The sequence below is a fragment of the Pristiophorus japonicus genome, chromosome 9 (genome assembly GCF_044704955.1).
Source record: "Pristiophorus japonicus isolate sPriJap1 chromosome 9, sPriJap1.hap1, whole genome shotgun sequence".
Taxonomy (NCBI): domain Eukaryota; kingdom Metazoa; phylum Chordata; class Chondrichthyes; family Pristiophoridae; genus Pristiophorus; species Pristiophorus japonicus.
In genome coordinates this window covers 175,288,865-175,302,968 of record NC_091985.1, presented here as the reverse complement: position 1 = coordinate 175,302,968, position 14,104 = coordinate 175,288,865, and the positions used below count along the sequence as shown (strand labels likewise).

Below are 14,104 nucleotides of genomic sequence, written 5' to 3'. Positions count from 1 at the left end.
CATTGTACACAGTACTCAGTTTCATCCTTTATTATGAGTGTACCAATTGGCGACGAGGTAACGAACAACCGCATGAAAATGCAAAGAACAGTCGGTATCCTGGAGAAGTTCTCAGAAGGGGACGATTGGGAGGCCATCGTGGAGAGACTCGACCAATACTTCATGGCCAACGAGCTGGAAGGGGACGAGAATGCGACCAAATGAAGGGCGATCCTCCTAACTGACTGTGGGGCAACAACCTATGGCCTCATGAAGAATCTCCTAGGTTCGGCAAAACCTACCGAGAAATCCTTCGAAGAATTGTGTTCGCTGCTCCAGGAGCACCTAAATCCTAAGGAAAGTGTTTTGATGGCGAGATATCGGTTCTACACGTGTCAACAATCGGAGGGCCAGGAAGTGGCGAGCTACGTCGCAGAACTAAGGCGCCTCGCAGGTCATTGTGAATTTGAGGGATTCCTAGAACAAATGCTTAGAGTCTTTTTTGTACTGGGCATTGGCCATGAGACAATTCTTCGCAAACTGTTGACTGTTGAAACGCCGAATCTAAGTAAAGCCATAACGATAGCCCAGGCATTTATGTCCACCAGCGACAACACCAAACAGATTTCACAGAGTAAAGAAGTTTCGGCCAGTACTGTGCATAAAGTAACGTCGGTTTCGAGCAGGAATATACATGGTAGAACGTACACGCCGGCTGCTGCCCAACCTCAGTTGACCCAGAGTCTGTCATCAATCGTTAATGCGAGGCAGTTAACACCTTGTTGGTGCTGCAGAGGTGATCATTGGCCCCATCAATGCCGCTTTAAGCACTATGCGTGCAATGGTTGCAGAACAATGGGACACCTGCCACGAATGTGCAGGCGAGCTGCAAACCCTGCAAACCACCACGTTGCAGAGGAAGATCGATCCACTGGGGATCAGGCTGAATTGGAGACTTGTACCGAGGAGGCAGAAGTGTACGGGGTACACACATTCACCACAAAATGTCCACCAATAATGTTGAAAGTTGAACTGAACGGTATTCCAGTATCTGTGGAACTGGACACGGGGGCAAGTCAGTTCATACTGAGTAAAAAGGCCTTCGACAGGCTGTGGGGCAAAAAGGCACACAGGCCCAAGCTCAGCCCCATTCACACCAAACTAAGGACTTACACCAAGGAACTAATCCCTGTAATTAGCAGTGCAGAAGTCAAAGTCTCCTATGACGGAGCAGTACACGAACTCCCACTGTGGATTGTGCCAGGGGATGGCCCCGCATTGTTTGGCAGAAGCTGGCTGGGAAAAAACCGCTGGAACTGGAATGACATCCGAACGCTTTCGTCCGCCTCATGTACCCAGGTTCTAAGCAAGTTCCCATCATTCTTCGAGCCAGGCATTGGAAGCTTCTCGGGGGCGGAAGTGCAGATCCATTTGGTTCCCGGTACGCAACCCATCCACCACAAGGCATGGGCGGTATCATACATGATGCGTGAAAAAGTGGAAATTGAGCTGGACAGGCTGCAGCGAGAAGGCATCATCGCGCCGGTGGAATTCAACGAGTGGGCCAGTCCGATTGTCCCGATACTTAAAGAGGACGGCACGGTCAGAATTTGTGGGGACTATAAAGTAACGATTAACCGTTTTTCGCTGCAGGACCAGTACCCGCTACCCAGAGCAGACGACCTATTTGTGACCCTGGCTGGAGGGAAGACGTTCACCAAGCTGAACCTGACCTCGGCCTACATGACCCAGGAGCTGGAGGAGTCTTCGAAAGGCTTCACCTGCATCAACACGCACAAAGGTCTGTGTATCTACAACCGGTGCCCGTTCGGGATTCGGTCGGCCGTGGCGATCTTCCAGCGGAACATGGAGAGCCTGCTAAAGTCGGTTGCTTGTACAGTGGTCTTCCAGGGCGACATATTGGTTACAGGTCGGGACACCATGGAGCACTTGAAGAATCTGGAAGAGGTTCTTAGTTGGTTGGATCGTGTGGGACTCGGGTTGAAACGCTCGAAGTGTGTTTTCCTGGCACAGGACGTCGAATTCTTGCGAAGAAGAATCGCAGCAGATGGCATCAGACCCACCGACGCCAAGACGGAGGCCATCAAGAATGCGCCGCGACCACAGAACATGACGGAGCTGCGGTCGTTCCTGGGACTCCTTAACTATTTCGGTAATTTCCTACCTGGGTTGAGCACCCTTCTAGAATCCCTACATGTGCTACTGCGCAAGGGAGACGACTGGGTATGGGGGAATTCACAAGAGGCTGCCTTTAAGAAAGCCAGAAATCTGTTGTGTTCAAACAAACTGCTTGTTCTGTATAACCCTTGTAAATGATTAGTGCTAGCTTGCGATGCGTCGTCATACGGGGTCGTGTGTGTGTTACAACAGGTTAATGAATCGGGGATTTTGCAACTGGTCGCTTATGCGTCCAGGAGTTTGTCCAAGGCCGAAAGGGCCTACAGCATGGTTGAAAAAGAGGCTCTGGCATGTGTTTACGGGGTGAAAAAAATGCACCAGTACTTATTTGGCCTCAAGTTTGAACTTGAAACTGACCACAAGCCGCTCATATCGCTGATCTCTGAGAGCAAAGGGATTAATACCAATGCCTCTGCCCGCATCCAAAGATAGGCACTCACGCTGATGGCATACAACTACGTAATCCACCACAGACCTAACACAGAGAACTGCACTGATGCTCTCGGTCGGCTGCCATTGCCCACCACCGGGGTAGAAATGGCACAGGGTGCAGACTTGCTCATGGTCATAGAGGCATTCGAGAACGAGAAGTCCTCCGTTATGGCCCGCCAGATCAGGACCTGGACCAGCCAGGATCCTTTACTGTCCTTGGTAAAAAACTGCGTCCTCCATGGGAGCTGGTCCCATGTCCCAGTGGAAATGTAGGGGGCGATTAAGCCATTCCACAGAAGCAAAGACGAGTTGACCCTGCAGGCGGACTGTCTATTGTGGGGCAATCGCGTGGTCTTGTCCGAGAAAGGCAGAGATACGTTCATATGTGAACTGCACAGCACCCACCCAGGCATTGTAATGATGAAAGCCATAGCCAGATCCCATGTGTGGTGATTTAGAGTCTTGCGTGTGCCAGTGCAATACTTGCTCTCAGCTGAGCAATGCACCCAGAGAGGCACCGCTAAGTTTGTGGTCGTGGCCCTCCAAACCATGGTTGAGGATCCACATAGACTATGTGAGCCCATTTCTAGTCCAAATGTTTTTGGTTGTCATGGACGCTTCCTCAAAATGGATTGAATGTGCAAAAATGTCTGTAAGCATGTCCATGGCTACTATTGAAAGCCTACGAGCCATGTTTGCCACGCACTGCTTGCCTGATGTCCTAGTCAGCGACAATGGGCCTTGCTTCACCAGTGCTGAATTCAAGGAATTCATGACCTGCAACGGGATCAAACACATCACATTTGCCCCGTTCAAGCCCGCATCCAATGGCCAGGTAGAACGGGGCAGATCATCAAGCAAAGCTTGAAACGTGTGTCGGAAGACTCCCTGCAGATCCGGCTGTCCCAAGTGCTGCTCAGCTACCGCACCTGATCCCACTCACTCACCGGGGTTCCCCCAGCTGATCTGCTCATGAAAAGGGCGCTTAAAACAAGGCTCTCTCTTGTCCTCCCTGATCTCCATGATCACATGGAGGGCAAATGGCATCAACAAAGTGTGTACCATGACCGTGCAAATTTGTCACGTGATATTGAGATCAATGACCCTGTGTTTGTACTCAATTATGGACATGGTCCCAAATGGCTCGCTGGTATGGTCACAGCCAAAGAGGGGAGTAGGATGTTTCAGGTCAAATTGGCCAATGGACAAACGCACAGAAAATATTTGGACCAAATCAAATTGCGGTTCACCAACAGCTACGAACAACCCGAAGAAGACCCCACCAACTTTGACTCTCCAACACACACACAAGTGGCAACTGACATCATGGTTGACCACGAAGCCCAGTGAAAAACTAACCAACTCACCCACACCCGCATTTGTAGTGAGACGAGCGACAAGTGAGTGAAAAGCCCCAGATCGTTTTTCCTTGTAATTAAGTGTACTGTTGACTTCACAGGGGAGTGATATTATGTATTTAACCCTTTGTAATCTGTATAACACCTAACCACCAGAGGGCCTACCTGTTGGAGTCCCAAGAGATCCTAGCATCCCTTGGGAGCACAGTATATAAGCAGGCCACCCACGAGGTACCTGCACTCTGGAGTCTTATTAAAGGAGCTAAGGTCACACTTGCTCATTGTACACAGTACTCAGTTTCATCCTTTATTACGAGTGTACCAAAAACATTTGGGTATTTGCAGAGTCAAAGCTCCAATGGTAGCATGTATGAAGCTCCCAAACGGCCAGGTGACATGGAACTATATCCACAGGCCTTCAGTATTGCACGGTAATCATGGGCGCATACAAAGCATGCATCAAAATAACAAGGCACTTCACAGGAGCGGTACCAGACTAAATTTGACACCGAGCCACATATGGAGATACTGGGACAGATGACCAAAAACTATGGCCACCATTAAACTAACTCAAACCACTGCAACCTCTACAACAACACCTTGTATTGATATAGCACCTCTAATGTAGTAAAACGTCCCAAGATATTTCACAGCAGTGTTATAAGACAAAACAGATAAATTTGACACCGAGCCACATAAGAAGAAATTACGGCAGGTGACCAAAAGCTTGGTTAAAGAGGTAGGTTTTAAGCAGCGTAGAGAGGCAGAGAGGTTTAGGGAGGGAGTCCCAGAGCTTGGGGCCCAAACAGCTGAAGGCACGGCCATCGATGGTTGAGCAGTTATAATGAGCAGTTATAATGAGCGATGCTGAAGAGGAGCGCAGAGATCTTGTGAGATTGTAGGGCTGAACGCGATTACAGAGATAGGGAGGGGCGAGGCCATGGAGTGATTTGTAGCCAAGGATGAGAATTTTGAAATCGAGGTGTTGTTTAACCCGGAGCCAATGTAGGTCATGCGGATATGTGGTCGGAAGCTCATTTCAGGGTCAAACATGATGCCTAGGTTGCAAATAGTCTGGTTCACCCTCAGATTGATGCTAGGGAGAGGGATGGAGTCGGTGGCTAAGGAATGCAGTTTGTGGTGGGGACCAAAGACAATGGTTTCGGTCCACAGTTACATTCGGGCGAGGGAGCGATGACATTGCTTGCAAACCAGCCAGGGGTTAGATGGCAATGCGCCGGGGAACAGAAACCTGTCATTCATCGCAAGCTCCGAGTGAGAGCTAATTCCATTCTGATTTAGAGCCCGCTCAATATTTGTCACTGCCTTGGCAAATGGAGGCATTTTAAATTAATGAATTAAAAACGGAAATCCCACATCTAATTATTCATCTTCAGAATCCCATCTGTGGCAAGATTGGTTTCAACCCATCGTGGGACCCGTCTGTAGCTGGCAAAGAGTGTAGAGCTCGGAACTGCCAAGATGCAACACATTGGTAGATAGCAGATGTCATGGCTGATGACAGGATCTGAGCATTTTCCTCAAAGATCCTGCGTGTTTTCTCCATTTTGGGTCACTAGGGTTCACAAAGCAAACTCCGACTCCCTGGGGAAATATCAGAAACTGTCTCATTAGAGGCTCGCCATTGTGACAGGTTAGAACCACACACAAGCAATTAACTCACCTGCTCGCTCCCGAGAATTCTGAAGTGATGTACCTCCTTAATCAGTGAGTCTAGGCATCCAGCTGTAAAACAGTACAAAGGAAGAGAAGATTGACAAGGGCCTTTTTTTTCTCGCCTGGTGACCATACCTAGTTCAGCAAGGTATGATTATTTACAATTCTGGGCTTTACTGAACTTGTGTCGGCTTTGTCGGTCTTACTGCAATCTGATCATTTTTACACCCTGCACATTCAATTAAGGCTGTGGTAATTTTTTTTTCAACAATCTACTTTTATTAGTTTCCTAATTGCTTATATGTCTGCATTGTTTTCAAATATTAGGCGCACTGGTTCTGTCAGAATGTAGCGCAGGGTGAGCGATAACTCTGATTCTCCAGCTAGCTGCAACACTACACCAAGAAATATGGCTAAAGGTCAGAGCTTCAGAATCCAAATCCTTTAATAAATGAGTGTAAACTATTGGCAAAGAATAAAGACAGAGCCAGAATTCTTGTAATACAACATGACCGATTTACAAAGCAGCAATAAAGAGAAGTTACTTATCTCTTACTGTACATCAAAGATAAAATACAACAATTCCAAAACGATTGGATAAGGAGAAGTTACTTACATAACTGTACTTCTCAGAAGGTTCACAAACATGGAAGTTTTGTTTCTGATTAACAAAAGTTAAAGATAGGTCTAGCTAAAATGGAGGCAGGTTCATGTGGCTTGTTGACTTTGCTTTTCCCCTCTCCCTGTCTTTCTGGCTGTCTGTGTCTAATCGGAAAATGCCACCCTGTGGTGAGAAAATGGTAAGACAGCATACGGTGGCCACAAGCTGTCAAAAAGCTCTGACCATTACATTAGGTGTTTCAGGTAATATAACTGCATATCGCTGCAGGAATTCCTCAGGGCAGTGTCCTAAGCCCAACCATCTTCAGTTGGGTCATCAATGACCTTCTCTCCATCATAAGGTCAGAGGTGAGGCAGTTCGCTGATGCTTGCTCAGATAATGAAGCAGTCCGTGCCCGCATGCAGCAAGACCCGAACAGCATCCAGGCTTGCGATGATAAATGGAAAGTAACGTATGTGCCACATGAGTGCCAGGCAATGACCATCTCCAAAACAAGAGACCCTAAGCACCTTATTCAACGGCATTACCATTGCTGAGACCCCACCATCAACATCCTGGGGGGACACCATTAACCAGAAACTGAACTGGTCCAGTCACATAAATGTTACGGCTACTAGAGCGAGTCAGAGGCTGGGTATTCTGAAGTAAGTATCCCACCTCGCGACTCCCCAAATCATCTCCATCCACCTACAAGGCACAAGTCAGGAGTATGATGGAATACTCTACACTTGCCTGGATGAGTGCAGCTCCAACAACACTCAAGTAGCTTGACATCATCCAGGACAAAGCAGTCCCATTGGTCAGCAACTCATCCACTATCCTAAATATCCTCTCTCTCCATCACCGGCGCACCGTGGCTGCAATGTGTTCTGCCGAAAGGATGCACTCTAGCAAGTCGCCAAGGATTCTTCAGCAGCACCACCCAAACCCATGGCCTCTACCACTTAGAAGGACAAGGGCAGCAGGCGCATGGGAACCACCACCTCCAAGTTCCCCTCCAAGTCACACACCATCCCGATATGGAAATATATCGCCGATCCTTCATTGCCGCAGGGTCAAAATCCAGGAACGCCTTTCCGAACAGCATTGCGGAAGTACCTACAGCTCACGGACCACAGCAGTTCAAGAAGGTAGCTCACCACGACCTTCTCAAAGGCAACTCGGGATGGGCAATAAATGCCAGCCTTGCTAGCAACACCCACATCCGAGAAGGAATTTTCAAAAAGGCAGCGCCATTTTGTCTTGACTATTCTAATTAAAAGGAAAGGCCAATCACCAGTTCCTAAATATTGGGCCCCATGATATCATTGCTGAGGGGTTACACTAACTGAAACACTTTTCACAAAATGTTTTGCGTGTTCTGGGAATATTATCGGCAAAATGCAGCCTATTATGTTGGTAAGGTGATGGAGATTGCTCGCTTAAGAAAAACAGGTGAATGACTCCCTTAGCAAAATCATGGGAACATACAGCTTGAAATGCGCAATTACATTATCGGGTTGTTAATGTCAAAAGAAAACAGCCATTCTACCCGTTGATGTTATAAGAGGAATTTCACCCTATGAACGTAAGAACATAAGAACATAAGCTGCCCCTTCCCGTAAGGCCTGTTACCACCAGAGATCGGCGGCCACGTTGTGGAATGCAATGGCCATCGATTTTTCATTGAATGGCTGCCATTTTTTACATTCCGTGCCTGCGGTATCCCAGTGGTGACCCGCTCCCCCACTACCGCTCCGTTGCTCCTGATCCATGCTAAGTGCATCATCAGAGCGCGCACCGCCGATGTTCCCCCCCACAAACCCGAAATTCCGCCCTGAAAATCTTCCTCTTGCCCGGCGGTGCCAAAAGCTGCTTTTTCCCCGGTGTTGCAGTGAGGCTGTGGTCTTCTACAATGGAGGTGTGGCCCCCATTAAAGGGGAGGTCCTACTGCCACCGCCGCTGCCATGTTTTTTTTTGTCGGCCAACTGCCATGTCGGGCCGACAATTATGCCCGTGGGTTCGGCTGGGCCACCAACAGGCAGCCTGGCACCCCCTCTTGGCCCGGCCGAAACCTTCCCTGGTGGAACCTTAGATATCGCGCAGGCTCTCCCCTTTAAGTGAAGAGGAGAGCCGTGGTGATGCGGCGCGTGATGTCGTCATCAGCGCTACGCTGATCTCTGACAGCGGCGGTCGCTCCAAATCCCCCAACATCCGCCCCTCTAGAGTGCTTACCGCCGCAGTTCCGCCCCCATTAGGAGCAACTTCCAGTCCGCCGGAAAAAACAAACAGCGGAATTTCGCTCAGGAGGCCACCTCAACCACGGCAACGGTAAAAACGTTAGAAATGGAGTGCGTGCGCGCCGTTTCGGGTAGAGGGCAATTTTGGGGCCAAGAAATAAGCCCCTTGAGCCCGCTCCACCATTAAATAAGATCATGGCTGATCATCGACCTCAACTCCACTTTCCCACCCGATCTCCATATCCCTTGACTCCCCGAGACTCCAAAAATCTATCTATCTCAGCCTTGAATATATTCAGAGACTCAGCATCCACAGCCCTCTAGGGCAGAGAATTCCAAAGATTCACAACCCTCTGAGTGAAGAAATTCCTCCTCATCTCTGTCTCAAATGGCCTACCGTGACGTCAACATAAATGAGATGGAGGTGATGGAGAAACAAATATAGCCCCAGGGATGGATGGTAACTTTCCCCTAGTTCCCAAGCAACATAATGCTCATTCTGAGGGAGTTAATGAACAAAGGAGGGGTTCAGATAGAGGGGAAACAGCATAAAGTAAAACTGTGAAGTGTTGGATACTTATGAATGTGCAGAACAAGAAAAAACTTTACTATTCATTTGGCTAGTTCTAGTGTCTGGAAAATATCATATCCCGCAATGTCTCATGCCCCAATCAATTTTTTTGCTCAGTGCTTATCCAACTCTTGAATTTACTGATACAATCAGCCCCAATGTCAGCCGTGGATCAGTGGGCAGCACTCTTGCCTCTGAGTCAGGAGGTTGTAGGTTTAAGTCCTACGCCAGAGACAAAATTTAGGCTGCCACTCCAGTGCAGTGCTGAGGGAGTGTTGCACTGTTGGAGGTGCCGTCTTTCAGATGAGACATAAAACCGAGGCCCCGTCTGCTCTCTCAGGTGGACTCAAAAGATCCCATGGCACTATTTTGACCAAGAGCAGGGGAGTTATCCCTGGTGTACTGGATAATATTTAACCCTTAACCAACATCACTAAAACAGATTATCTAGTCACACTGCTGCTTGTGGGACCTTGCAGTGTCCTGCGTTTCACTCTGACAGTACTTAACTGGCTGTAAAGCACTTTGGGAAGTCCTGAGGTTGTGAGAGGTGCTATATAAGTGCAAGTCTTTCTTTATTCTTCAGTACCATCCTTAGCAGTCCATTGCACACATTCCCCACCCTTTGTGTAACGTAGTTTCAGTTGCATCTTGATGAATGCACAATTTACTTTGCAAGAAAAGTGATGCTTCGATCCTGATTTGTATAAGTGCTAATTTCCAGACTGCTGCTTTTATTTTACTGTGTTAAGGGAGATGTCTGACTCATTTACGAGCTGCAGCATCAGATTCAACTACCCTCTCTATTGATTGTGAATTTGACTAGCATGCATTGACCTTCTAAAATTACGTTCAATTAGAAACAGTTAGCGTCCCAATATTCAAGCCACTAATCACTTCCTCCTCCCCCAACATAACCCCTTTAACCTGCTATTTCCTTCCCTTCAGCCAATTTGTTACCTTGTTCAAGATTTTGCCATCAATCCCCATGGCTTTCAGTTTAGATAGTAGTCTTTTGTGTCAAATGCATTTTGGAAGTATAGGTCCATCATGCAGTGGGCTTCTCACAGTCCATTTGGGATGCCACTTTGTCAAAAACGTTAAAGAAGCTGGTGGGATAGGGACTTCGCCTTCTGAATCCACATTACTTGTGTTGACTACTTTATTGGCCTAAAGCACAACAAATTCTAGGCTGACACTCCCAGTGCAGTGCTGAGGGAGCGCTGCACTGTTGGAGGTGCCGTCTTTTGGATGAGATGTTAAACCGAGGCCTCGTCTGCTCTCTCAGGTGGACGTAAAAGATCCCATGGCACTATTTCAAGGCAGAGCAGGGGAGTTATCCCCGGTGTCCTGACCAATATTTATCCCTCAATCAACATAACAAAAAAACAGGTCATTATCACGTTGCTGTTTGTGGGATCTTGCTGTGCGCAAATTGGCTGCTGCATTTCCCACATTACAACAGTGACTACACTCCAAAATTCCTTCCTTCCTTCCTTCCTTCCTTCCTTCCTTCCTTCCTTCTGAACTTCCTTCTGAACTTCCTTCCTTCTGAACTTCCTTCCTTCCGAACTTCCTTCCTTCCTTCCTTCTGAACGTCCTTCCTTCTGAACTTCCTTCCTTCTGAACTTCCTTCCTTCTGAACTTCCTTCTGAACTTCCTTCCTTCCTTCCTTCCTTCTGAACTTCCTTCCTTCCTTCCTTCCTTCCTTCCTTCTGAACTTCCTTCCTTCCTTCCTTCCTTCCTTCCTTCCTTCCTTCCTTCCTTCCTTCTGAACTTCCTTCCTTCTGAACTTCCTTCCTTCCTTCTGAACTTCCTTCCTTCCTTCTGAACTTCCTTCCTTCTGAACTTCCTTCCTTCCTTCTGAACTTCCTTCCTTCCTTCCTTCTTTCCTTCTGAACTTCCTTCCTTCTGAACTTCCTTCCTTCCTTCTGAACTTCCTTCCTTCCTTCCTTCTGAACTTCCTTCCTTCTGAACTTCCTTCCTTCTGAACGTCCTTCCTTCCTTCTGAACTTCCTTCCTTCTGAACTTCCTTCCTTCCTTCTGAACTTCCTTCTGAACTTCCTTCTGAACTTCCTTCTGAACTTCCTTCCTTCCTTCCTTCTGAACTTCCTTCCTTCCTTCTGAACTTCCTTCCTTCTGAACTTCCTTCCTTCCTTCCTTCCTTCGGAACTTCCTTCCTTCCTTCCTTCTGAACTTCCTTCCTTCTGAACTTCCTTCCTTCCTTCCTTCTGAACTTCCTTCCTTCCTTCCTTCCTTCCTTCCTTCCTTCCTTCCTTCTGAACTTCCTTCTGAACTTCCTTCCTTCCTTCCTTCCTTCTGAACTTCCTTCCTTCCTTCCTTCTGAACTTCCTTCCTTCCTTCCTTCTGAACTTACTTCCTTCCTTCCTTCCTTCTGAACTTCCTTCCTTCCTTCCTTCTGAACTTCCGTCCTTCTGAACTTCCTTCCTTCCTTCCTTCTGAACTTCCTTCTGAACTTCCTTCCTTCCTTCCTTCCTTCCTTCTGAACTTCCTTCCTTCTGAACTTCCTTCCTTCCTTCCTTCTGAACTTCCTTCCTTCCTTCCTTCTGAACTTCCTTCCTTCTGAACTTCCGTCCTTCTGAACTTCCTTCCTTCCTTCTGAACTTCCTTCCTTCTGAACTTCCTTCCTTCTGAACTTCCTTCCTTCCTTCCTTCCTTCCTTCTGAACTTCCTTCCTTCCTTCTGAACTTCCTTCCTTCTGAACTTCCTTCCTTCCTTCTGAACTTCCTTCCTTCTGAACTTCCTTCCTTCCTTCCTTCCTTCCTTCCTTCTGAACTTCCTTCCTTCCTTCCTTCCTTCTGAACTTCCTTCCTTCCTTCCTTCCTTCCTTCCTTCTGAACTTCCTTCCTTCCTTCCTTCCTTCTGAACTTCCTTTCTTCCTTCCTTCCTTCCTTCTGAACTTCCGTCCTTCTGAACTTCCTTCCTTCCTTCCTTCTGAACTTCCTTCCTTCCTTCCTTCCTTCTTTCCTTCTGAACTTCCTTCCTTCTGAACTTCCTTCCTTCCTTCCTTCCTTCTGAACTTACTTCCTTCTGAACTTCCTTCCTTCCTTCCTTCTGAACTTCCTTCCTTCCTTCCTTCCTTCTGAACTTCCTTCCTTCTGAACTTCCTTCCTTCCTTCTGAACTTCCTTCCTTCCTTCTGAACTTCCTTCCTTCCTTCCTTCCTTCTGAACTTCCTTCCTTCCTTCCTTCTGAACTTCCTTCCTTCCTTCTGAACTTCCTTCCTTCCTTCTGAACTTCCTTCCTTCTGAACTTCCTTCCTTCCTTCCTTCTGAACTTCCTTCCTTCTGAACTTCCTTCCTTCCTTCTGAACTTCCTTCCTTCTGAACTTCCTTCCTTCCTTCTGAACTTCCTTCCTTCCTTCCTTCCTTCTGAACTTCCTTCCTTCTGAACTTCCTTCCTTCCTTCTGAACTTCCTTCCTTCCTTCCTTCTGAACTTCCTTCCTTCCTTCCTTCTGAACCTCCTTCCTTCTGAACTTCCTTCCTTCCTTCCTTCTGAACGTCCTTCCTTCTGAACTTCCATCCTTCCTTCCTGAACTTCCTTCCTTCCTTCCTTCCTCCCTGAACTTCCTTCATTCCTTCCTTTCTGAACTTCCTTCCTGAACTTCCTGAACTTCCTTCCTGAACTTCCTTCCTGAACTTCCTGAATTTCCTTCCTTCCTTCCTTCCTGAACTTCCTGAACTTCCTTCCTTCCCTTCCTTCCCTTCCTTCCTGAACTTCCTTCCTTCCCTTCCTTCCCTTCCTTCCTGAACTTCCTGAACTTCCTTCCTTCCTGAACTTCCTTCCTTCCTTCCTGAACTTCCTTCCTTCTTTCCTTCCTGAACTTCCTGAACTTCACTTCTAGTGATTGATACTGTTATATATTCACAGAGCACAGCACACACAGGTCCTAACATGGCAGGCAACTCTCTCGAAGCCTCCGGAAATCTGCCTGGTTCTGTTTATTATTAACCCTGCACTTGCAATACACAATACGTCCACATCCACAGTGTGGAGCTACAAACATTACAAGCTTCCAGACATTACACTTCTCCCTCCTTAATGAAGAAGTTATTATAACAACATCATACATAACTTTCATGTTTTATACACAACACAGGATATAAACTTAATTTTTTCCATATTTACAAATTTAACTTTACCATTTGTTTTCTGTTTCGAAGTGGATACCTTCGCTCTCGAACAGAACCTTCCAAACATGGTGTCGATTTCACACTCATTCGAGGCTCATCCCGAGGAATGTTTTCCTCCACGGAATTTCCTTGATTTTCATTTGAACTCACTCTAACTTCAGGCTCTTTGTTTTCCTGACTCGGACTCAGACTTTCATTCTGATTCTCTCCTGGATTTGTTTCCAGTACATTGGATTCAGGATTTGTTACTGGTGTATCAAAACTATCTGATGAGTCAGAAATAATTGAATCATTCCCACCTTCAACTCCTTCCATGTCTGTAGGTAAAATATGATCAATATGAACAAACCTAACCTGTCCATTATCAAACATCTTTACCAAATATGTGCGAGGACCACATATCTTCACCACTCTTCCTGGTAACCACTTTAACCATTTATGGTGATGGTTTTTCACTCTCACCTTCTGGTTTAATTTCACACTTCTCTCTTTTACTCTACCTTTATCATGATTCTCTTCCTGTCTTAATTGTGTCTCTTCTACGGACTGTGCCAAATTTGGCTTTAACAACGAGAATCTGGTTCGTGGCTGTTGTTTGAGAAACAACTCTGCTGGTGTTCTAAAAGTAGTTGTATGAGGAGTATTTCGATATGTAATCAAAAAATTAGCCAATTTGTGATCCAATGACAACTTGAATTTCCTTGAATTTGGATCTAACATTTGTTTTATGAGGGCACGTTTTACAATTTGTACAGTGCGCTCTGCTGCACCATTCTAAGCAGGATGGTATGGTGGAACCTTGGTATGTTTCACACCATTTTTTCTCGTGAATTGTGCAAATTCTTCTGAACGAAATTGTGGTGCATTATCCAAAACAATCTCTTCAGGGAGGC

At 46.8% G+C, this 14,104-nt stretch overlaps 1 protein-coding gene across 2 annotated transcripts in view; it reads right to left on the bottom strand.

The window, feature by feature from the left end:
* prkn (parkin RBR E3 ubiquitin protein ligase) overlaps positions 1–14,104 on the bottom strand; it is a 1,745,947-nt gene that overhangs the window by 304,596 nt on the left and 1,427,247 nt on the right. For both annotated transcript variants that reach the window (XM_070890152.1, XM_070890153.1), the window contains exon 8: positions 5,653–5,714. In XM_070890152.1, coding sequence (XP_070746253.1) covers positions 5,653–5,714 — 62 coding nt within the window. The remainder of the gene's footprint in view (positions 1–5,652; positions 5,715–14,104) is intronic.